Source organism: Vidua chalybeata, chromosome 20, assembly GCF_026979565.1.
Source record: "Vidua chalybeata isolate OUT-0048 chromosome 20, bVidCha1 merged haplotype, whole genome shotgun sequence".
Taxonomy (NCBI): domain Eukaryota; kingdom Metazoa; phylum Chordata; class Aves; order Passeriformes; family Viduidae; genus Vidua; species Vidua chalybeata.
Genome location: NC_071549.1, coordinates 7,239,358 through 7,249,734, shown reverse-complemented (window position 1 = coordinate 7,249,734; position 10,377 = coordinate 7,239,358). Strand labels below are relative to the sequence as shown.

Genomic DNA, 10,377 nt, shown 5'->3' with positions numbered 1-10,377 from the left:
TTCGGTCTCTGCTCTCTCCCACTCCACCCATTTGGTGGATTGGCAAAGCAATGGCTTTCAAGCTTTGCTTGGAGTTTGGTTTTGGTTTAAACCCACCTCAGTCCTCTGTGAAACCTGGTAGAAATCTTCTGTCTCTTTGACCAGTGGGTAACTCCAGGGCGGGACTCTGTCACTAACCCACTTCAAACCTTTCTGAGCTAGTAAATCCCACTCTTTGCCTTTCATAGCTGCTGTGAACTTCTTTGGAATGTGGAAAGAATCCTAATTCTCACTAGGTTGTGAGTCCGGCGGCTGGGAGCGGGTGATGGGTGAACCAGCTAGCTAAATGGAAAGGAAAATTGCTTCCTGCTAGGAAAAAAAATAGAAAAAAAAGAGCTGGAAGTTGTGCTCCCAGTTGTGTGTGTAATTAGTGCTTTCACCTTCAAGGGAGTGTTACAATAACACCATAGTGTCCTTTCCCAAGTGGCCAGTGGGTGACCTCAGGGACATCTGGGAGTGATGGTGTTCACAGCCAGAACTACTGACAGTTTTCCCGTGTGTCCAGGTTTTGATCTTGATTCAGTAAAGTGCTATGGTGTCCCAAGCTTTCAGGAGTCTGACCCTCTCATCCCTAGAAGACTTTTCTGTCCGTCCATCCATGGTGATTTGTTTTTCTTGCAGAGGCTGTTTACAAGGGAGCTGGTTGAGGTCGGGAGGGGAGAGAACAAGGATTCACCCACTTAAAAGCTGCTGCACGTTTTCACACTGGCATGTAAGGCAGGAGAGGGGCTGGTGTGGTGGAGTAGCCAAGAAAGCCAGAGTAATTCTGGCTTTAGCCACCAGCAGAGTGTTTTTCCATGTGGGAAAACCCTAGTGCACACAGCTGGGAACCAGGGCTGGTGGGAAGGAGATCTCAATGTGCTGCCTTCCAGGGATTACAGAGCTTTAGAGGTTTGCCCAGTACGTGTTATACCCCAGGGTCAGGCTGGCTCCTCTGTCCTGCCCAAGATCCTCTAAAGCAGCAGGAGAGTGGAGCTGTGGATGTCTGGGGAGATAAAAGAGCCCTGTGGTGGCCTCGTGTCCTGGGCATGAGCCCACTCCCTGTGCTGGGACTGGAGCAAGAGTCCTGCCTCTGCCCTCACCAGGGGATGCTGAGCTGGATTTATCTTGACTGTTAATCAGAAAGCTTCGTATAACGTGTCCAGAGCTCTAAAGCCATTTTGTAAGATAGCAGTGGCCCTTTTCTACAGCCTTATTAAAGAGTAGAAGATCTTTAAAAGGAGAAAACAAACAAACAAAAAAAAATTGCTCATTTCTTTCTGTGGTATGAAACTTGTGTACTGCGAACTTCTGAACATTTAGCAAAAGTAAAACTTACAGTTTTCTTAAAAAAAAAAAAAAAAACCCAACAAAAAAAATCCCCAGCCTGTCTGCTTTCCATACGGTCTTTCCTCAGGTGCTAAATAAGGGTTCCAAAAATGGATACTGCTTTAGGAGTTTCTGCTTTATTCTTAAAATACATATTTTTTTGCTTAGATGTTGTAAAGATATTTTAACAAGAATTTTTTTTTCATGTAAATAAGATTGTGTCTTTAATTTTTGTTTTATCTCCTTTTTGTCCATATTGAATAGTCTAATTTTCATTTTTGAGAAGGACCCTCTTATGCCCTTCCCCGAAGACATTTCATTAAGTGTTGCTGCATTTAAGAACGAATCTACAACTGTTCATTGTCTTGGATTAATGCTGATGCTGCTGCTATAAGTAACCCTGAAAATCAAGAATGTGTGATGCACTTTTGTTTTTAGTTTTTTGTTGTTTTGTTTTTTTAACATGACCATGTAGTTCCTCTGCAGATAGCTGAACCCTCCTGTAACACAGCCACTAACTGGGGGAGTGTAGGAACTGGGGGAGCTGGGGTGTAGGGCAGGGGTGGACCTGATTTTGGTGCTGACCTATGGGAATTTCTATGCAAACGCAAGCAAAGGAGAACTCTTTAACTTGAGAGAACACTGTGCTTTTTTATTTTTTATTATTTCTTTTTTCTTTTTCTCTCCTTCCTTTCTCAAGCTGCTATTGGAAGGGTAGTGCAAATCCCTGAGGTTTTCAGCTTCTCCTTCCTCCATGGCTGGTGGTGCAGGAAAGGTGCCTGAGTAACTTGTAAGGTAGAAAAACCTCAGTCAGCTCTTGTCTCATCTCTGGTTTCAATATATTTGTTTTCTATTTGAATTTATGTATAGAAGGAAATTGCTCATCTCTAAAAAAGGATCTTTTGAATACTTTATCTCAATGTGAAGTTAACCAGCAGTATTAAGGATTGCATGGCCTCTTGTCCTGCCCTTATCCCAGTGCTGGGGACCCACCAGCTCCTTCTCCACCTGGGGAGCACTCAGTGCCTGGGCTCAGATGTTTTCCAAGAAAAAAAGTGAGGTGAAGCCATCCACCCAGCCAAAACCTGCCAATAAAAGGCTTAGGGAGCAGTGGAGTGATGTGTCACTGCATCAAGGCACTGCTGTGAGGCACAGGCAGGTCCAGAACCTCTTTTCTTTATGGGTCACACCTGGACCGTGGTGGGGATGTGTACCTTGGAGGAGGAGTTTACTGGAGGGGAAAAAGGGATTTTACTTGACTATTTCTAGAAGATCCTTTAGGAATATAAAGTACCTCTCTGCAAAGTGGGGGAAGAGTTAAGGAAGGTCTAAAGTCGTGTAGGAAAAACACTTGGGGATTACAACTGCCTGGAAAATAGTCTACAAATACATAGGCCAGAGCTTTCTGCCTGTTTAGTTAGTTTTTCCAGCATCAATTTATTTCTTTTTCAGACAGCGTTTGCTCTTTTGCACACCGAGGTGTGTGTGTACATCTGACTCAATGTGCCTTGCATGTGTGCTTAGTCTTTCTGGAGAGAGGTGGTGGGGTGTGAGCTGGGGACGTGCCCGCGAGGGCCACTCCCCATCCACAGTCAGGGGTTCCTTAGTGTCCCAGTGACCCTTGGGATCAAAATGACACCTGGAGTGTAGTGGCTGTCTTATTTTGGGGATGATGTCCTGTGCAGCAGCACCTGTGACTTCAGAGGGGAGTGGGAGGGAGAGAAAGAAAAGCTGCTTCGCTCTTCTGTGGACAAAAAATCAGCATTGCCACAGTTTGCCTGCAGAGCTAAAACAAGCCGAGGTCTGGAACCGGCTTTGCTGGAGTTCAGGCTCTCTGTGGCACCATGATCCCATTATCCAGGGGATTTATTCCCTGCTAGGTTGTGGCTCTTGTTTCTGTGGGGTTTACAAGATGTTTTTGTAAAGGAGAAGTCAACACGCCTTGCTGAAGTTAACGAAATCCAAACGCTTGTGTTTGCAGTCAGTGACTCAGAACTCCAAGCTGTGCAATTCTGGGTTCTCCATCTCCCGCCCCAGCGTGTGATGATTCTGTCCGAGTCTTTCTGTACTTCTGCCACAGTAAATGTGAAAGCTTGCTTACGTTATTTTTTAGAAATGCATTTTGCACACTCGGGTTTCGCTGAAGCTCCGTGAAAAGGTTAGTTTGAAGCAGATGAATAAAGCTATGCACATGTTTTGAAAGTTTAATTTGTGTCTCATTACCAGAAGTGACTTATCTGCCCTCTTTTGCATTCCTGTGCTGTCATTGCCTCCATTCTCTTCACCATCTCGGAGGGTATGATGTAAGGTGACAGTTCTTTGCTGACAGCTGTAGCAGAAAACTGGCGCTTCTTGAGTTTTTTAGTAGCCTTTCTCTCTCCTTTGCTTTCTCTGTATCTCTCTGTATAGCTATATAAATATATATATTATTTTTTTATTTTAAAGAGCCTACTTTAGTAATTGAATTGGAGGGAGCGGGGTGTGCTGGCTTGTGTTTCAGATCCGCCTTGTGCTGTCGGATGAACCAGTGCCCTTTCTGTCTCCGGGGAGAGCGTGGTGGTGGCACCCACTGGTGTCCCCATGGGGACAGGGAAGCCCCCATGCAAAGCAGTTTTGGGGAGGGGATGGAGACCAGTCCACTGCGCTGCAGGCCGGTGGCGTGGGCAAACTCGAGGCTTCTAATGACAAAATGAACCAAGAGGAATCCTACTGCTGTGTATTCCCACTGTGAGGCAGGAGGGACAGGGTTCCTCACTATCCCGCTGCGAGGCTGGAGTGGAGACTGGGTTCTCTCCAGCCTCAGGGGTGAGAGCTTTATTTTGGTTTTGTTTTCACGCGTTAGGTGCATTGGGTTGCAGGTACCACCTTTGGAAACATGTTGCTTAGCCCAGAGGCTGTGTGCGGGAGAGTCGGGATTTTGTGGCGGGAGAAGGACCCTGACAGCTTTCTCCTCCTGTTCCCTTCGCCATGGCAGAAATTTGTACTAACTTGACAGCTTTTTTTCATACAGAACAGGGCTGCTTTTCTATCTACCATCACACGTGTACTTACACACCTTCAGTGGCTTCCCAGCCTCTGAAGGTCCTCAACTTGTTTACTGGGGGGACTGATGCCCCTCTCTCCCCCTTCCCTGAATATTTCAGTGTTAAGGGCGGTGCAAAACACAACCGCGCGCTTCGACTGCGAGCTGGGGCTGGAGAGATCCCTGCAGGCAGAGCCGGGCAGGGTCTGTCTCCTCTCCTGCCCCCCTTCCCCGTCGATAAGTTCTCATTTCGTTCCTGGTTTGTATTCAAATCGCTGCGAGGGGTTGTGCTCTACCTGCTCAGGAGCTGAATTACCTCTGACCTGCAGAGAGGGGCAGCCCCTCTTTGGTGTCGATGTTGTAGTGTGCGACCACACGGATCAGTAAAGGTAGTCTTTGTTTCCTTCTCCCCTCCCCGGTAATTTCCGATTAGGTTAATGCACTCTGTGTGCCCAGCTGGAAAAGCGTAGGCGTTTTCCCAGTGGTGAGAGGGTGGCTAGAGGAATTTAGTGTAAAACCTGCTGTAGCTGTGTCTGGCGCAGCCCCTTGCGCTGGTGTGGGTGATGTCACGGACTGTAAGGATAGGTAATGTCCATGAGCTGTAATGGCATGATGTATCTTTACCAATGATGTCATACTTCACACTAAATGTTTAAAAAAAGGAAAAAAAAAAAAAAAAGAAAAAAAAATACAAAAAAAAAAAACCTTACCTGAAATTTTGTTTATTCTGCACCAACAGGTCTTCAAAATTAAAATTTATCCAAATTTTATTATTTTATCAGGAAAAAAAAAGAAATTTGTGTAGATCGAATACGTTAAGACAGACAATAAGTGATGTAAATTGTTGAATAAAAATTTTAAAGTTTGTGGGTGTCAGTGTGACTTTCTTTTTTGCGTTTTCAAGGAGCAGCCTGGGTTTAGAACCCAGAGTCCTGGCAGTGCTGGCCATAGAGCCCATGAGCTGTGTGTATGCAGGTGGGTGGATCCAGGTATCCTTTGTCAGGGGAAGAAGAGGGCAAGGAGGGAAAAAACAAGGGTTTTTGTGCAACAGTGGGGGTCTGAACCTCCATCAGTGTGAACCCCACCTCACTTCAGCCCAGCTCAAAATAAGTAAGAAAGAGTCTGGTCCCAGCTCCTGGGATGGGGATGTGCAACCTCAGTCCCAAAAACACACGAGCAAACACACACCAAGCTGATTTATCTTTTTCTTTCAGTCACATTTATTGGCAGTTGTGGCAGTCGGTACCGTTTTGGGAGTGTTGTTCCATAAGCAGTGGCAGTACGAGAGGGGGTGGTTATTTCGGGAGGGGAGTATTAGCACCAAGAGGGAGCTGGTGAGCTTTCGAAACCTTGCAGAGATGTACTGGGAAGTGGGGAGCTACTGCTGGACACGCCTGATGGATTGGATCTGGGAGGTCTGGGCGTGTGAACCCCACTCTCTCCAGTGCTTGTAGTCTCCGCCGTGGTGGTCAAACTCCAGGACGTACTGGTAGCCACGGTACCCGGGATACTGGTAGCACACCCAGCTGGAAGAAAAGGACAAAGAGGTAAGCAGGGGGGTTACAGGGCGTCCCCCTCCCACAGTGATGGCAGCAGATTGTCCCTGCAGCTCCTGTCCTCGGCCCGTCACTTACGCGCCGCACTGGATCTTCATGGAGCCCACTTCGTTGTTGGCCCAGCCCATGGCCTGCAGCGAGGGGTAGTCATCAGCAATCTCCCACTGGCGGCCGATGAAGTTGTCTTTCTCAAAAATGGTGATCTTGGATTCCTTGTGATTCTGTGGGGGAGAGCAGGGGGTGAGGGGGAGGTGGTGCTCCCTCCCCAGCGTGGGTGGGAATGGCAGGGCTGTCACTCCCTATGGCATTACTCAGAGGGTTCCTGGAGAGGGAGGTGTTCAGACCCTGGTGGTTTGAAGTTTTCTGGGTGGCTGGGAGGTGTCAGCTGTAACACAGCTCCTGTCTCAGGCTGGCTGTCCCCTAGCTCTAGTCATGTACAGCTTGCCCAGAAATTCCCTCCAAAGCTTTAAAAAACAGGATAGAAAGAGCAAATCTTGCTGGGGTTGCAGCGGGGAAGCGCTGAGCCTGCCCCTGGCGTAGCTGTGTTTTCCTTTCCTAACCTCCCTGCCGTGGCCTGGGACATTTTAACGGGATCAGAGCTCCGTGGGACACTCACAGCGGAGCAGACGGGCCGGAAGGACATCAGGCGCTCGATGTGGTAGGCGTTGCTGCCGCTCCAGGCGTCCCAGCGCGGGTACTCTCCCCTCTCCAGGATGAACTGCTGCCCGCAGAAGCCGGTGTGCTCGTAACCGACCCAGCTGCAAAAACAGAGCGAGGGCTGCCAGGGCTTCCTGCAGCAGCCCGGGGCATCCTGCTGGGAGCTGGCATTAAGGGCAGGATGTAGGTGCAAGGAGGAGGTTGGGGTCTGGCCTCTGCCCACAGACTGGGAGGAGAGGAAGCGGTGCTGGATGTGAGCAGAGAACCCAGGGAGTGTAAAACTGCATCTGGTGCTGCAGAGGCACCCACACAGCATCCCTGGCTGTAGTGGGAGATGGGGAGATCCAGGGGCCTGTCCTGCACAGGTGGCTCTTCCCCCTGGCTGCTCTGTCATCATTTATGCAGACCAGCATCGCTTCAGGATGCCCCAGCTGCCCTTCTCTCCCAAAGGCCTCATTTCTTACTTGTTTCCCAATTACAACCTGACACTGCTGGACCTGAATTCCTGATGCCCAAAGCAAGCAGAGCCCATCTGGCTCTGAGCAAAGAGCAGGGACCTATGGCCTTTCCCCTTTCTGCCTCCCCCTCTTGCTGAAAACAAACAAGGAGAGGTGAGTGGAATGCCTGCACCCTGCAGGACACATTTTGCAAGCCCTGTTGCTGCCCACACAGCACCTGCCTGTCCCCAGGGTGGGGATGTCCCCTTAAGGAGACTGGGGACAGAGCCACAGGCAGAGCAGGGAGACAGAGCCTGGGCTGGGGGTTGGAAGGTGTGTGGCACGGGCTGTGCAGTGCATGGATCCCCTACTGATGGATACAAAGGGTGCTGAGGGGATCGAGGGTTTCCTGCCACTGACCCAAACTTAGCCCCAGTGCCATGTCCTGCAGCCAGCTCACCCTGTGCAAGGTGAACAGCTCGATTAGGAGCACGTCAACTGGAGCAGGGAGCTGATTACAGCGTGAGCACGCACGCTGCTGTAATCCCATTAGCATTACATGTCCTAAAGATAGCAGCACAAATCTGTCTCGTCTGCTCCCCGCCCGGTGGGATGTGCACCGCGGGGACCGCTCCCAACACTCCGCCTCTCTGAGCTGCTCGGGAGGTTCCTTGCCTGTGCCAGGGAAGATTCCGTGCGCAGGGAGAAGCCCAGCTCTGCTCCCTACCCCCCTCAGGACTGGAGAAGCTGTGGAAAGGTTCTGCCTTGGTCTAGGAAGCTGTGCAGTGGCAGGGAAAGCCCAGGATAGAGCAGGGCTGGGGCTTGGCCAAGAGGTGTTTCTCTAGGGCTGGTGCTTCAGGATGGGGACCAGGCTAAGCCAGGCCACTCACTGAGCACTGACCCTCTGTGCATCTTTGGGCAGCAACCCTGTTCCAAATCTGACTGGTCCAACACTGCAGGAGGCAGTTTTGGGTGATGCCAAAGGTGTTGCCACTGTCCTCTGGCCCTCTTTCTGTATCAGTGCTGCCCAGGGCAGGCTGCTCTACCCTGGCAGGGTGAGATCCCCCCCATGCCTGGCTTCCCTTGGCTGTGATGCTTGGCTCCAGCCAAGCAGAGCGGGGACAGCTGGTCCCACTCCACGCCTGGGCACCCCTCTCCCAGCCAGCCCACCTGGGAAAGCACCCCCTCCACTGGCAGCTGGGTACTCACGCGCCACATTCCACCTTCAGGGAGCGGATGTTGTCGAAGCCACATTCCATGATGTTTGGACAGGCCGAAGTGAACTCCATCCTCTTGCCCTGGAAGTTTTCTTGGTCGTACACGGTGATCTGGAACGGAGAGCGAGCTGCCGAGTTGGAAACTGCCCAGCAGCGGCCCCAGGCAATTCAGCGCCTCTTGGAGACGGAGGGTGGCTCGGTCAGGGAGAGAGCCAGCAGAGGCTGCACCGGGCACCCCTCTGGGCTGGGACACAGCCCCGCACGCCTCCGCGTCCCTGCACTGCTGGCCCCACGACGCCCTGCCTTGGTGTCGGGGGAGCCGCAGGCTGGCCCCCGCTCCGCTCTCCTGCTCACCCCTGCGGAGATCAGTTCCCGGGGCAGCGGTGCCGTCTGGAGAGAGGAGCGGAGCCGTTCTGGGACGGGCGGGTGGCAGGGCTGTGGCTGGTGGTTCTCCCGGCCTCTGCTCCGAACGCTCTAGGGCAAAGAGGATTAACGGGGGAAAGGGCGAGGGGCACCTCCCTGGGGGGCTGCGGCTGACGCTTTCCTCTCCCGCGACAGCTCCAGGCTTCGACGGGATGCTCCTCACTTGTGCACGTGTTTCTCCTCTCCCTCTCGGCTCCCTCCTCAACCAGAAGCCCTGGGGCTATTGCCAGACCCCTTGGGGCTGCTCCCCACCTTGCTCCACAGTGCCCACTGTCCGTGCCCTGTCTGCATGGACAGGGGAGGGCAAACAACAGCTGGTGGCTTTTGGGGACTCTGCAACTGCCTGTCACAGGATGGCTGGTAAGAGCAGGGCACAGCTGGCCCGGTGCTGTGGAGAGCCTTATGAAAAACACCCGGGAGGTATTTGAGCAGGCAGGAGGCACATTCCCATGGGCAGAGGACAGGGGTGCCTGTTTCCTGTACTTGTCCCTGCCTTTCTGCCCGCTGTGCAGCCTTTCTGGCCCCAGAGGATGGGCTTTGCCCTTCTCCCTGTTCTCTACCTGCACACAGGAAAAGGTGAAATACAGGGAATGTGAGGACGTACCTTCCACGGGCCCATGGGAACAGGCAGAGGGTTTGTCTGAGCCATCTTTGCTGCTGGATCGGTGTCTGGAGAAGGAAGGAAAAGCCATTTTTACCGCAGCATGTCCCTGTGCATCCCTGCTGCCCACTCGCGAGGCTGGGGGACGGCTCTGTGCCCGCCACCCACAGCCCCTGTTCGAGGATAGCTGCCCCACTGCTGGGGACCAGCCACACGAGTCCCAGCAAGACCCTCTTGCCAACCCCAGGATGGGGAACGAGACACGGTAGGGGGCTGTGGGACACATCCAAAGCAAGGTGCTCCCTTCTCACCGCTGCAGTGCCCCTTCCCTCCTCCCTGCCATGGCATGGAGCCTGCGTGCCCACCAGGGCATAGTGCCCAATTCCCCTTTCTCCTTCCCCGAGGTCAGACCACCGCTAGGAAAAACACCCCTGAGCCAGAGCAGGGGGCTTCAGTGGGCACGGTCTGCCCTGTGCCCGGCAGTGTCCAACAGACCCGCCTGATCCCCGCTCCCTGCCCGGTGTCCCCTGGGAGGCACAGTGGGCTGCCACAGACAGCCCTGGCTAATGGTGGGAGATGCCAACCGGCATGCCGTGCCAGTGGGTGCCAGGAGTGGGGTGCCCTGCTGCAGAGGGGCTCTCAGCCCCCCCCCCCGGCTGCCAGCGGGGATATGTGAGCCTGTCTTATGCCATGGAAAACAGCGACGGTCCCTCTGGGTGTCTTTTGCCACCAGGCAGAAGGAAGGGTGTCTGCCCAGCTGGCCCGCAGCAGAGGGGTGAGGTGGGAGAGGTGCGCATCGGTCCAGGACTCACCTAGCTCAGGCGGTTACTGCTGCTTCGCCCATGTAATGTTTGCCTACTTCAGCGGCTCAGCTTTTATAGGGTACTGCTGGCCGGGAACCGGTGCCAGCGTTTGCAGAGCCGTCAGCACAATGCTTGCTCTGGCATTGTCCTGCTGATCCCCGGAGATTTCAGCTGCTCATCCCCATGGTCTGAACCACATTCTTAGGGAAAAAGAAAAAAAATTTGATAATAAAAAAAAAAAAAAATAATCGAGGCGGCTGTTTGCACAGATAATCTTGGGCACAAATGACTCAACGATTTGACCGCGCTGGCAT

At 52.4% G+C, this 10,377-nt stretch overlaps 1 protein-coding gene across 1 annotated transcript; it reads right to left on the bottom strand.

Annotated features, from left to right (window-relative positions):
- Nucleotides 1-5,562: 5,562 nt before the first annotated feature.
- Nucleotides 5,563-10,104, bottom strand: CRYBA1 (crystallin beta A1). The gene is given in 8 exon segments (XM_053960977.1): nt 5,563-5,895; nt 6,004-6,146; nt 6,542-6,683; nt 8,229-8,347; nt 8,591-8,710; nt 9,264-9,328; nt 10,073-10,085; nt 10,087-10,104. Coding segments are annotated over 8 exon segments (768 nt in total). The 3' UTR covers nt 5,563-5,747.
- Nucleotides 10,105-10,377: the final 273 nt, after the last annotated feature.